This window comes from Grampus griseus (genome assembly GCF_964374135.1).
Source record: "Grampus griseus genome assembly, chromosome: 19".
NCBI lineage: Eukaryota > Metazoa > Chordata > Mammalia > Artiodactyla > Delphinidae > Grampus > Grampus griseus.
Genome location: NC_139013.1, coordinates 13,427,294 through 13,440,419, shown reverse-complemented (window position 1 = coordinate 13,440,419; position 13,126 = coordinate 13,427,294). Strand labels below are relative to the sequence as shown.

The 13,126-nt window shown below is 53.6% G+C and overlaps 1 protein-coding gene across 2 annotated transcripts in view; it reads left to right on the top strand.

Moving 5' to 3' along the window:
* The window catches only part of RYR1 (ryanodine receptor 1), a 118,158-nt gene that overhangs the window by 50,988 nt on the left and 54,044 nt on the right, over positions 1-13,126 (top strand). For both annotated transcript variants that reach the window (XM_082676282.1, XM_082676281.1), the window contains exons 48-66: positions 602-822; positions 906-996; positions 1,937-2,077; positions 2,474-2,637; positions 2,747-2,825; positions 3,086-3,175; positions 3,632-3,772; positions 4,143-4,217; positions 4,316-4,391; positions 4,731-4,854; positions 5,139-5,254; positions 7,018-7,085; positions 7,181-7,302; positions 7,771-7,820; positions 8,243-8,303; positions 8,433-8,671; positions 11,159-11,240; positions 11,768-11,898; positions 12,137-12,469. In XM_082676282.1, the coding sequence (XP_082532408.1) occupies positions 602-822; positions 906-996; positions 1,937-2,077; positions 2,474-2,637; positions 2,747-2,825; positions 3,086-3,175; positions 3,632-3,772; positions 4,143-4,217; positions 4,316-4,391; positions 4,731-4,854; positions 5,139-5,254; positions 7,018-7,085; positions 7,181-7,302; positions 7,771-7,820; positions 8,243-8,303; positions 8,433-8,671; positions 11,159-11,240; positions 11,768-11,898; positions 12,137-12,469 (2,404 nt within the window). The remainder of the gene's footprint in view (positions 1-601; positions 823-905; positions 997-1,936; positions 2,078-2,473; positions 2,638-2,746; positions 2,826-3,085; positions 3,176-3,631; positions 3,773-4,142; positions 4,218-4,315; positions 4,392-4,730; positions 4,855-5,138; positions 5,255-7,017; positions 7,086-7,180; positions 7,303-7,770; positions 7,821-8,242; positions 8,304-8,432; positions 8,672-11,158; positions 11,241-11,767; positions 11,899-12,136; positions 12,470-13,126) is intronic.

Sequence of the window (13,126 nt, the reverse complement as noted above, 5' to 3'; positions counted from 1 at the left end):
GAAATTCCTTTGGACCCATGACTCAGTTTCTTCAGCAGATAAATAGCCTTAAAAGTGGGGGAGGAAAAGGAACAGTTGCTGATGGAGAGACCTGTCAGCCAAGTACAGTATGGGGGTCTTCCTGGGGCCCTGATCCAAACAATCGCAGCTAAATGCAAAGCCATTTTTGAGACAATTAGAGAAAGCTGATCATGATTATTAAGAGATTTCGTTAATTCTGTGAGGTGTGATAATGGCAGCATGGAATGTTAAATAGAAGTATTGATACTTGTCTGAATGGAGATACATATTGAAGTATCTTTGGATAAAATGATATATGGCTGGGGGTTGCATGAAATATTACAGGTAAAAAGGCGAGGGTAGAGAGGAAAAGCATGCAGAAGGTGGGTGTCTGCAGAACAGCCTAATCTGGGTAATGAGGGTTCATTCATTGGCTCCTGGACTTCTGCGTGTATTTGAAATTTTGCATAGTCCAAAGTACTAAGGGTAGTGGAGTCTGGGAGAAGAAGTTTTCAGGGGAAGATCAGAAGAAGCCCGGGTCGTTTGCCCAGAGTTATCCTGGGCGGGTGTCAGGGCTTGATGTCCCCACCCTGCGCCCCAGGCCACTTTCAGCACCACGGAGATGGCGCTAGCGCTGAACCGTTACCTGTGCCTGGCGGTGCTGCCGCTCATCACCAAGTGTGCGCCCCTCTTTGCGGGAACCGAGCATCGCGCCATCATGGTGGACTCCATGCTTCACACGGTGTACCGCCTGTCCCGCGGCCGATCGCTCACCAAGGCGCAGCGCGACGTCATCGAGGAATGCCTGATGGCGCTCTGCAGGTGGGGCGGGACACTGGTGGGCGGGGCTACAGGTGGGGCGGGCCTCAGGGTGAGATAACCCCGCCCCGTGCATGTCCCCGCAGGTACATCCGCCCGTCCATGCTGCAGCACCTGCTGCGGCGCCTGGTGTTCGACGTGCCCATCCTTAACGAGTTCGCCAAGATGCCGCTCAAGGTGAGGGCAAGCCCTCTTCAGCTTGCGTATTTCCATGCTCCACCCACCAGCTTGCTCCACCCACCGGCTTGCTCCGCCCTCGGACTATGGGGCTCATTTGTATCACACCGCCTAGGCCAGTTAACCTGAAAACGCGCGGGCAGCGGGCCCCATAGAAACCTCTTTAACATTCACTTTGCGTCATTGGTGCCTCTAACACTCCCTAATTAGCGTTTAATTCGCATAACAGTGAGCCAACCCCACCTTAATTAGCATATATTTGCGTGGGCCACACTTTTTCTAATTAGCATGCTTATTTGCATGCTTAGACCACCGGCCTTCCACTATTCAAATGACTGCATTTATATGAGTAAATAGTACCACAGCTATCCTGAATATTTGCACACTGTCTCTCCTATTATATTTTCATTTGCATGCTAGTTTGCATAAGGAGATACCCCCCAACTCAGATATTTTAACTATTTTGCATAATACATCTAAATCAGCCGCCATTTCAAATTTGCATATTGGCTGGTGGAGGCTCTCTTCCCAGCTACCACGTGTTTGCATGGGGTGCTGCCTATGTTTCTATTTGCCATGTTAATTCACATAAGCACAGATCACTTCATCCGTATGCCCATTTGCACATAACCCTACCCATGGATTAATATCTGCATGCTTATTTGTATAAAGAACACCAGACAAATCCAGCTCTGATTTAATGCCCATCCTGACTCTGAATTAGAGTGCCAAATTTACATAATAAACTGTCCAGGACCACTTCCCAATACACATGCCTTCCCCCCTTTATTAGCATATCATTTGCATAATCCACACCTCCTTCATAATTTAAAAGCACTGGCACCTCCCACCCCCACCCCGGGGCCTCCCTGGGCCTTCATTCGTCTGCCACCTGTTTATGTCCCCCTCATTTATGTGTCCCCCTCTTGTTCCCACCCAGCTCCTCACCAACCACTATGAGCGTTGTTGGAAGTACTACTGCCTCCCCACAGGCTGGGCCAACTATGGGGTCACCTCGGAGGAAGAGCTGCACCTCACCCGTAAACTCTTCTGGGGCATCTTTGACTCTCTGGCCCATAAGGTCTGGGCACCCAAGGGCCCTAAAAGAAGCCGGTTTGGAGGGTCTGGGGCCCGAAGTCAGGGATCCAGAATGAAATCCTCAAAGTTGGGGGTTCAGGGAGGGAGGCAGTTCTGCAGGTTTGGATCTAGGAGAATCTATGAGTTGGGTCTCTGGTTTGAACATTATGGAAGAGGGAATGGGCCTCTAGTTTGGGGGCTTGGAGGGGGTAGCATAGGGGTGGTTTGAGAGTCCAGGTGGGTCTGAGGTTTGGGTTTCAGGGAGAGAGACCATACTTCATGTTTGAGGGCTCAAGAAAGAGGGGTGATGATTGGAGGGGTGAGTTTGAAGTCCTGGTGCTCCAGGATTTGAAGGCTCCGTCAGGCCTGCAGTGACACCCCCCCGCCCTGACCTCCCCAGAAATATGACCCAGAGCTGTACCGCATGGCTATGCCCTGCCTGTGTGCCATCGCAGGGGCCCTGCCCCCCGACTACGTGGACGCCTCATATTCATCCAAGGCTGAGAAAAAGGCCACGGTGGACGCCGAAGGCAACTTTGATCCTCGGCCTGTGGAGACCCTCAAGTGAGGCCTGGGGGCAGGAGGGGGGCCTGGGGGCTGGGAGAAGGAGAGGTTTCAGAGGTGGAAGGAGGGGCCACAGCCCTAACATCTGCTGACCCCACCCTACTAATAGTGTGATCATCCCAGAGAAGCTGGACTCCTTCATTAACAAGTTTGCGGAGTACACACACGAGAAGTGGGCCTTCGACAAGGTTGGCGTCATAGTCCTCCCCTCCCCAGGAACCCCCACCCCTGCCAGCCTTCCTCAAGACCCCAGCTTTCCCCCAGATCCAGATCCTGCCGGAGGGCCCCAGATTTCCCTGAGACCCATAACTCTTCCTGGGATTCACAGCCTCCTCTGGAACCCTCAGCCCCTCTAGGGTTCCCTCTCAGTGTGTGTCCACACCTCATCCTGCTCCCACGCCCAGCTCCATAGTGACACTGCCCCCACCTGTCCCCTCTCCACCTCCAGATCCAGAACAACTGGTCCTATGGGGAGAACATAGATGAGGAACTGAAGACCCATCCCATGCTGAGGCCCTACAAGACATTTTCGGAGAAGGTGACCAAGCCTTGGCGCCCAAGTTGGGGGTCCAAAATTTGGGGGATCAGGGAGGGGTGAGGCAGCTTCGTGGGCTTGGATCTAGCTGGATCTGTGGGTTAAGGCTTCCCATCCATGGACTTTGCCTTCCCTCAAACTTGGCTGCCTCCCCTAGACCCCAGACTCCTAGTGTCCCTTCTCTTAGAAAGAGTTGGAGAGACTGGGTTTGATTCCTTGACCATACAACTTAACTTCTCTGATTCTCATGTATAAAAGGGGATAATGAGAGTTTGGGAATCTCTGTTACAGGACAGGTAAGACACCTGGATTGAATTCAGACTGGACCACTTCCTAGCCACATGGTCAGGGCTTTCCCCTTTTGGGACACTGGAGGCCAGTGAGGCTGAGCCAGGGGCTCCTACCTCCACCTCCCTCTCACCCCATTCCACCAACTCCACTCCTTCCTGTCTACCCTAGGACAAAGAGATTTACCGCTGGCCCATCAAGGAGTCCTTGAAGGCCATGATTGCCTGGGAATGGACGATAGAGAAAGCCAGGGAGGGTGAGGAGGAGAAGACGGAGAAGAAAAAAACCCGGAAGATATCCCAAAGTGCCCAGGTGGAGGCGGGGCTGGGACAGGGGGCGGGGTCATGAGGGGGTGGTGAGCGGCTGGAATAAGGGGCAGGGCCAGGAGAGGGTGGGGCCAGGCAGGAGGTGGGGTCGAGAGGGGGATAAGGGCCACCGGGAAAAAGGTGGGGTCAGCAGAAGGGGAAAGGCCAGGAGGGGGTGCAGGAGAAGGCTGAGAGATCTGGGAAGGGAGAGGGCATGGGTCTGAAGAACTGCGAAGGGCAGAAGAGAGGAGGGTGGCTTAGAGACAGGGACTTAAGGAGAGGGCACAGAGGAGGGGTGTAGGGCCAGGTAGGGGGGATAAATTGGCTTGGGGGCTGGGCTTCCTGCTAGTCCGTCCATCTTTCCCTTGTCTCCCCAGACCTATGATCCACGGGAAGGCTACAACCCCCAGCCCCCCGACCTCACCGGAGTTACCCTGTCCCGGGAGCTGCAGGTGAGTCTTCTGATCCTTTATTTGGGGACTGGAGGTGTCTGTAGGGAGAGGAAGACATCCTCTGAATGTGGGCTTTGACCCTTTGCATCCTCTCCCAGGCCATGGCAGAGCAACTGGCGGAAAATTACCACAACACATGGGGACGGAAGAAGAAACAGGAGCTGGAAGCCAAGGGTGAGGCACCCATCCCACGCCGCACAGACTCCCCTTCGCCGTAGTCCCCTAGTCACAGGCTCCGGAGTCATAAGGGCCTGGGTTAGAGCTGTGTGACTTTGAACAGTTGCTTTCACCCCACTGAACCTTCGTTTCTGTGTCTCTACCATGGGGATAACCACAGCATTTACTCCTGTAGGGCTGTGGTGAGGATGTGAGGAGACTCTGAAAGCAATGTTTGGTTATTCTTATCTCTGTCTTTATTACTATAATTATGCACACCCTCAACTTCAGGAACCACTTCAATGAGCAGCCTGGGTCAACCCCCACGCCCCTGATTTCTGGTCTTTGCTGCCCCAGGCGGTGGGACGCACCCCCTGCTGGTTCCCTACGACACGCTCACGGCCAAGGAGAAGGCACGAGATAGAGAGAAGGCCCAGGAGCTGCTGAAGTTCCTGCAGATGAACGGCTACGCGGTCACCAGGCAAGCGGGCTGGAAGGCTGGCCCGGGAGGGGTAGGGAAAGTGGGCGGAACCCCGGCAAAAGCTGGAATAGGTGAGTCCTAGGTAGCGGAGGCGGAGACAGAGAGAGGAAGATGATGGGGGAGGGGCCTGGGGGCAGAGGCGGGGCCAGAGAGGGGAGGAGCCTAAGAAGGGTGGGGCCTGGAAAGCGGAGGCACGGCCTGGGGGAGTCCAGGCCGAACTGGAAAGAGGCGGGAAACACGGCGGCTCTGCGTCTGGGCTGACCTCTCGTTCTGCGTGCACGCAGGGGCCTTAAGGACATGGAATTGGACACGTCTTCCATTGAGAAACGGTTCGCCTTCGGCTTCCTGCAGCAGTTGCTCCGCTGGATGGACATTTCTCAGGAGTTTATCGCCCATCTGGGTACGGAGAATTCCCTCCCCGTCCCCGCCCTAGCTGCAGTTTCACAAAGGCACCCAGTTCATTCATTTCTCCTTCCTCCCCTCATCTAATCATTGTGCCAGACATTGTTCTAGGGGTTGACAATAAGACAGTGAACAAGAAGACAAAGATCCCTGTCCTCCTGCAACTTACATTCCTGTGGTGGATTCAGCCATTTAAAGTCGGAAATAAGGAGATCACTGAGTGTGTCAGAAAGTCATTAGTGTTATGGGAAGAGGAATACACTAGAGCTAGCTAAAGAGGGTTGGGAGTGTGGGCCGGTTGTAATTTTAAACGGAGTGTTCCAGGACTTCTTGGCGGTCCAGTGGTTCAGATGCTGCACTTCCACTGCAGGGGTCATGGGTTTGATCCCTGGTCGGGGAACTAAGATCCCACGTGCCCTGCTGTGCGGTCAAATAAATAACTAGAGTATTCCAGGAAGCTGGGGAGAGAGCTATGTGGTCGTGTGGGGAGAGTATTTTAGGGAGAGGAACAACCAGTGCAGCGGTCGCTGATGTGCGTATTAGGAGGCCCATGTGGCTGAAGCAGAGTGACAGAGGGGAAGAGTGAGAGGAAATGGGGTCAGTGACAGGCAGATCGTGACGGGCTTTGCAGGCCATGGTGAGGACTGTGGCTTTTTGCTGTGAGTGAGATGGTGCCACGGGAGCATTCTAAGCAGGAGAGGGCCCTGATCTGCCTTGGGTGTTCACAGGCTCCCTCTGGCTGCCTGTGGGAGCAGACTGAGGGGGACAGGAGCAGAAGAGAGTGAGAACTGGGCAGATTCTGGATCTATTCTGAAGGCTGAGGCTGTTGGGATGCCCCACAGATGCCTCTTATATACCACTAAGAATCACAGCTGGGCCCCCTATGATCCCTTCCTGCTTCCCCTAGAGAGCCCCAGCATTCCCCTTAAGAGCCACCCAGGAACCCCCAAATTCCCTTCAGGTGAGTGAGTGGCCCAGCAGGATTCACTCATACATCTCACCCCAAATCCCACGTGAGCCAGACCTCCATGCCGCACAGCCTCCTGGCAATTCCCTCTCCTCCCTGAACCTCAGTTTGCTCATCTGTGAAAGGGGGATTCTGTTCACCATAACCAGCTACAGTTCTGTCACTTATTTGCTGAGTGACCTGGAGTGAGCTATTTCACCTCCATTTCCTCATCTGTAAAATGGGAATGAAGGACCAAGTATACAGGCCTCCAGGTTGGGAGGAGATTGTGCGAGAACATTTCTCACAGTGCCAGGGGACATAGCGAGTGTTTAGTAATTGGAGCCTTATTTTTTATTATTATTATTATTTTAATAGTACTATTAGTTTAATAATATGAATTATTACCGTCACTACGATGATGATGATGACGACTGAAACAGATTTCCACTTTAAAGTTGAATCTAATCTGTCTACATTGACTTCTTGTTTCATTCATTCATTCCACATCTACTCAGTGCCAGATACTGAAGTTCAGAAAGAAAAGGACTTGTGATTGGTGAGGAGGGCGATGTTCCATGGCCTTACCCCATCCCAGTTTGTCCTCCTCCCCATTTTCAGTCTCAGGAAGGGTTTGATCAAGGAGTTAGGGGGATCAGATGAAAGATAGGGGAGAGAGGTTTACCTCAAAGCCAATACAAGTGACTTCATACCAGGAGGCAATCTCCTATCATATCCCAACCCTGCCCCCTCAGAAAACCCTGAGTTCCCTAGCCTTGAAGCCACCGTGACCCCTATTTGCCTTCCCCCACCAGAGGCTGTGGTCAGCAGTGGACGAGTGGAAAAGTCCCCTCACGAACAGGAGATTAAATTCTTTGCCAAGGTGAGAGGCGGGCTCAGAAGCTGGAGGAGGCTGGGGACTGGTGGGCTCTCCTCTCTCTTCACCCAGTCCCCTTCGTCTCTTCCCCACGCCCCCAGATCCTGCTGCCTTTGATCAACCAGTACTTCACCAACCACTGTCTCTATTTCCTGTCCACACCAGCCAAAGTGCTGGGCAGTGGTGGCCACGCCTCCAACAAGGAGAAGGAAATGATCACCAGGTGCGCCCCCCTGGGACCTGTGACTCACACCCCTGACCTCACCGCATTGTAATCCTGGATCTTTTCCTCCCACCCTTGGACCTTAGAGGCTCTGTCCTAGGTGCTGGGCACTGATCAGTCTACCTGCAGAGGTGATGGAAGGGCTATAGGGTGACCAACCGTCCTGGTGTGCCCCAGGACATGGGACTTTCAGGCAACCTGGGACTAATTGGTCACCCTGTCAGAAAGGCAGACCGGACTCCCCACCCCCAGCATACCAGTTACTGCTTGTGACTTCCAAGCCGGTTCATCTCTCTGCCCCTCTGCACCCCCTCTGTCTCCTTCGTTTTCTCCCCCATCATCCTTTCTCCTCCTGGCTCTGTCTTCTGTCCCTCTCCCCCTGTCTTCCCTGTCCCTCCTCCTCTCATTGTGTCCCCTTGGTGTCCTCGCTCCCTGTTTCTCCTGTCCTGTTTCTTTCTCTTTCTTCAGCCTCTTCTGCAAGCTTGCCGCTCTTGTCCGTCACCGAGTCTCTCTCTTTGGTAAGTAGCTCTGCTCCCGAGCCCTTCTCTCCAATCTTCCCTCTCTTCCCCTCTTCACAACCCCTCGCCCTGAAGAAATATGGCCCCGGTTCATGCCTTAATCTGAACAACTTTCACTGTGTTCTTCCTCTGGACTTGCACATGGAGTGGGTGGTCCTGGGGACAGAGCAGTGATGGGATAGTCCTGGGCCCTGCCGTCTTGGAACTCTCAGACTCATCACCAGACGGTGACGGCCCAGAGGTCAGGGCCAGGATGGGGGAGGGACAGGCAGGGGGATCACAGCCAGGATGAGGGAAGGACAGGGGCCTATGGGAGTCTAGGTGGGGTGGGGATGGATGAAGAGAGATCAGCTGAGTTGGCTGTAGAGGGAGGTACTGTCCCCATAACCCTTTCTTCACCCAAGCCCAACTTCCTCCCCAAGGGACGGATGCCCCAGCTGTGGTCAACTGTCTTCATATCCTGGCACGCTCCCTGGATGCCAGGTGGGGCTAAGGGTCGTGGTGCCCACTCCCATTCTAACCGTGCTCCCACCCCCAACCCCTGTGCTCCTAGACTCCCCTCAATCTTGAATCTCAGATTCTGAAGCTGGTTTGCCCCCACTTCCCTGTTAGGACCGTGATGAAGTCTGGCCCCGAGATCGTGAAGGCTGGCCTCCGTTCCTTCTTTGAGAGTGCCTCGGAGGACATCGAGAAGATGGTGGAGAACCTGCGGCTAGGCAAGGTGTCGCAAACACGCACGCAGGTGAAGGGTGTGGGCCAGAACCTCACCTACACCACCGTGGCCCTGCTGCCTGTGCTCACCACCCTCTTCCAGCACATCGCCCAGCACCAGTTTGGAGACGATGTTATCCGTAAGGGCTCCTGATCCCAAGGGCAGTTGTTGGCGGGGGGGGTGTCAGTTCAACCAACACCACCCATCCCAGTGTGCCTGATAGAATCTGCAGGTGTTTCAGTGTTATATTTATTGAGAGGATTCATTGCCATAAGCAAAGTGTGCATTCAGTTCAGAAAATTGATAGGTAAGAGAATGAGTTAATCAGAGCATTAATTCCACAGCTCTAACAAAAGAACCTAAATCACCGTAGCTTAAACAAGTGACAGATATATTTCTTTTTCATGTAACAGTCTACTGGTAGGTTGATCATGATGTCAGAAGCCCAGATTCCTTCCATCTTGTTGCTCTGCCATCCTTGAAATATTGCCTTTATCCATATGGTCCAAGAGGGTGCACCACCACCTTCTCATTCTAGCCAGTAGGAGACAAGAGAAGACAGAGGAGGGCACCTCAGTTCTTTTAAAGGAACAACGTAGAAATGGCTCACATCACTTCTGCTCACATTTATCCTATTGGCCGGAACTTACCATATGGCCACATGTCACTGTAAGGAAGGCTAGGATGGTAGACTTCATTCATGTGTTGAGCTAAGTATGGAGGTCTCTTACCAGGAAGAAGAGAAGAGCAGGAAGAAGGTAAGAGCAGATATTGGGAGTCAATTGGCAGTGTCTGCTGTATTTATCCTACCAAATGGCACCTACAGTGTGTGACCCAGCCTGGGATCTTGTAACATAATGCATACAGTGTGTAACATAATGTTGTTAATGAGACACGGGCAAGATAAAACACCCAATAAGGGGTGATGACATTGTATGTTCAGGTACTCAAAAAGCCCTACAAGAGGTAGAGCATGGCAGAGGCAGGAAACGACAGGAAGAGCTGGTGGGAGAGATGTCTTGGAGGCCGAGGAGATAGGCTGTAGAGGGGAGGCATCCAGATTGAGGCCCTGGCCTGGGACCTGGAGACAGTGGGGCCTCCATGAGACAAGTTGGAAGAAATAACAAGTTTGAGGGAGATGCCCAGGTCAGTTTGGGGTTCGGTGGTTGTGAGGGGCCCAGGGGATCGGAGGCATCCAGGATGGGCTGTGGGGACCGAGGGGTAGGGGAAGCCTGCCTCAGCTCCCTGCTGATTTGACATTGACAAAAATTTTAAAGAAGTAGCTCTTGGATGGGGTTCTTTCCCGGCTCCATATTTTTTTTTCGGCCGCACCATGGGGCACGCGGGATCTTAGTTCCCCAACCAGGGATCGAACCCGAGCCCTTGGCAGTGAGAGCAAGGAGTCCTAACCACTGGACGGCCAGGGAATCCCTCCAACATTTTATTCTGAAATTTTAAAAACATACAGAAAAGTAGAAAGAAGAGAATTGTTAACAATCTGCCCCCTTTGTTTTACCTTTCACTTTATGAGTGAAAGTATTTCCAAACTTTTTGTTGAACTTTTTGTTTTTAAATTTATTTTAATTTATTTTTGGCTGCATTGGGTCTTTGCTACTGCATGCGGGCTTTCTCTAGTTGCGGCGAGCGGGGGCTACTCTTCGTTGCTGTGTGCCGGCTTCTCATTGCGGTGGCTTGTTGCGGAGCACAGGCTCTAGGCACGCGGGCTTCAGTAGTTGTGGCACACGGGCTCAGTAATTGTGGCTTGTGGGCTCTAGAGTGCAGGTTCAGTAGTTCTGGTGCGTGGGCTTAGTTGCTCCGCGGCATGTGGGATCTTCCCAGACCAGGGTTCGAACCTGTGTCCCCTGCATTGGCAGGCAGATTCTTAACCACTGCGCCACGAGGGAAGCCCTTGTTGAACTTTTGAATGTGAGTTGCACACACACAGTGACACCTCATCCCTAAATACTCAGCCTGCAACACCTGAATGTTACAGAACGTTCTCTCGTGTACCCACAATATCAGTATCACACCTAACCTGACTATAGTTAAATTTCCCTATTACCCTCAAAATGTCTTTGATTTTTTTTAAAATTCAGAATTCAGTGAAGTTTCTCCCATTGCATTTGGTTTTTATGTCTCTGTTGTCTCTTTTCAATCTAGAACAGTCCCCCTGCCCTCTTTTTGCCCCATGACATTTAGGAAGTGGATGAGGTTCTTAACCTGGCCTTCTGGGGTGGGGGGTATGTGGATAACCAATATTGAAGTCACAATTGGATGTCTGTTTGCATTTGCTGGAGAGAATGTCCATCACATCATCAAGAGATCCGTGACTCCTCTCCAAGAACAGCTAGCCTTCACTGAGTGCCTCCTGTGTGCCCTGTTCCAATTGCTTTCTGAGTATTAACTCATTTAATCATCACAACAACCCCATGAGGAAGATACTATAATTATCTACATTTTACAGAGAGGGAAACTAAGGCCGCGAGAGAGTTGGTACTTGCTCAAGTAACAAAACTTGTAAATAGCAGGCTGGCTCTACAGCCCCTGCTCTTACCCGTCATTTGGAGACAAGGGAGGGGGTTAGAGAAGAACCGGTACGGACCCTCACCCTCCCTCTTTCCCTCAGTGGATGATGTCCAGGTCTCTTGCTACCGAACGCTGTGCAGTATCTACTCTTTGGGAACCACCAAGAACCCTTACGTGGAAAAGTAAGGAGAGACAGCCATAGTTTGGGGCTGGGGTGGATACTTTGGGGCCCCAGGGCGGGGAGGGCACAGGAGAATATGGGGGTGAATGAAAAGCCGGGAAATGGTCAAAGTCTTCAAAAGACGTCCGCATCGTGGCCACTGCAGTTCCTAAAGATGACCACGTGAGGGCGCTCGGAGGAAGGCCGGTGAAGAAAGTGGAGGCCACTGGTTGGGGGCCAGGTGGGCACAGGCGCTTGGCGGCCAGGATGCCAGGTTATTCTGGGCTGGCAGGGGGTACGCAGAAACCCTGGCGGCCCACAGGAGCCAGGCATGCTGGGGGCACTGGGGAGGGCCGCTGGCAGTGCCAGAATCACCGGTAGAGCAAAAGGGCACTCAGGAAACCCAGGGAACCGGCCGCATTGGTGACCACCAGTGAGTGGCATCTCTGCCCCAAAGTGTCCTGGGGAGAGGCACTTCTGTGAGGAAGGGACTGGGATCCAGGACAGGGCAGCGGGGGCGTGGGAGCTGAGCACAGCCTCGTCTTCCAGGCTTCGGCCAGCCCTGGGCGAGTGCCTCGCCTGCCTGGCAGCGGCCATGCCGGTGGCGTTCCTGGAACCGCAGCTGAACGAGTATAACGCCTGCTCAGTGTACACCACGAAGTCTCCCCGGGAGCGGGCCAGTAAGTCGGGCGGGGCTGGGGCAGCTGTCCACGGTTATATTCCACCTGCACAGGTTCCAGGGAGACCCACTGTGGGTGGTGTGGCCCAGTCGGGGCTCTGAGGGGCTGAGGATTCCTCAGGTTGGGGGCGCTCCAGATTGGGGAACCCTAGAGTTTGTGGGTGCTCTGGGCTATGGTGTGGACACTGAGGTCTGGGCATGATGGGTTGGCATGCCCTGACCCCCTCCCCGCACCCCAGTCTTGGGGCTCCCCAATAGCGTGGAGGAGATGTGTCCTGACATCCCGGTGCTGGAGCGGCTCATGGCAGACATCGGGGGGCTGGCTGAGTCGGGGGCCCGCTACACAGAGATGCCGCACGTCATCGAGATCACGCTGCCCATGCTGTGCAGCTACCTGCCCCGCTGGTGGGAGCGCGGACCCGAGGCACCCCCGCCTGCCCTGCCGGCAGGGGCCCCTCCCCCCTGCACAGCCATCACTTCCGACCATCTCAACTCCCTGCTGGGGAACATCCTGCGGATCATCGTCAACAACCTGGGCATTGACGAGGCCTCGTGGATGAAGCGGCTGGCTGGTGGGTCTGGCGGGCCTGGGGCTCCGGTCCCTGGGCCTGATGGCCCCAGAGGGAGATCCCGGGGTCCATGGTTTTCTGGGAGTGGGGAGGAGTCAGAGCTCAGTTTTCTCGGGGTCACAAGGCCAGAGGTCATCCTAAGGGGTCAGAATCTCAGGCTGAGGTGGAAGCATGGGTCCTGGGAGTCCTCCAGGCTGGAGTCTGAATTTCTGGAGCCTTGAAGAGGGTTAGGTCATGGGTTAGAAACTGGGTCAGAAGGCTGAGTTCCTTATACAAAGGGTCAGAGGACCAGGTCAAATATCAGGGTCCCCGATATGGACAGTTAGGGTTCTGGGTCAGAGATCAAGAAATGAATCTTTAAAAGATTGGGGCTCCTGGTTCAGAAGTTCCATGTCAGGGGAATTCTCTGGCGGTCCAGTGGTTGGGACTCTGGGCTTTCACTGCAGGGGCCTGGGTTCAATCCCTAGTCGGGGAACTAGGATCCCACAAGCCACACAGTGTGGCCAAAAAAAAAAAAAAAATCATGACTTGTAAGTTCCTTGTCAGGAGTTAAGTTTTGGATCAGGGCCAAGCTAGAGATCAGGGCTGAGATCAGAGGGCAGGGTCAGAGGTCAGAGGCTGTGGTAAGAAACCAGGGTCATAGTCAGAAATCATGTGGTG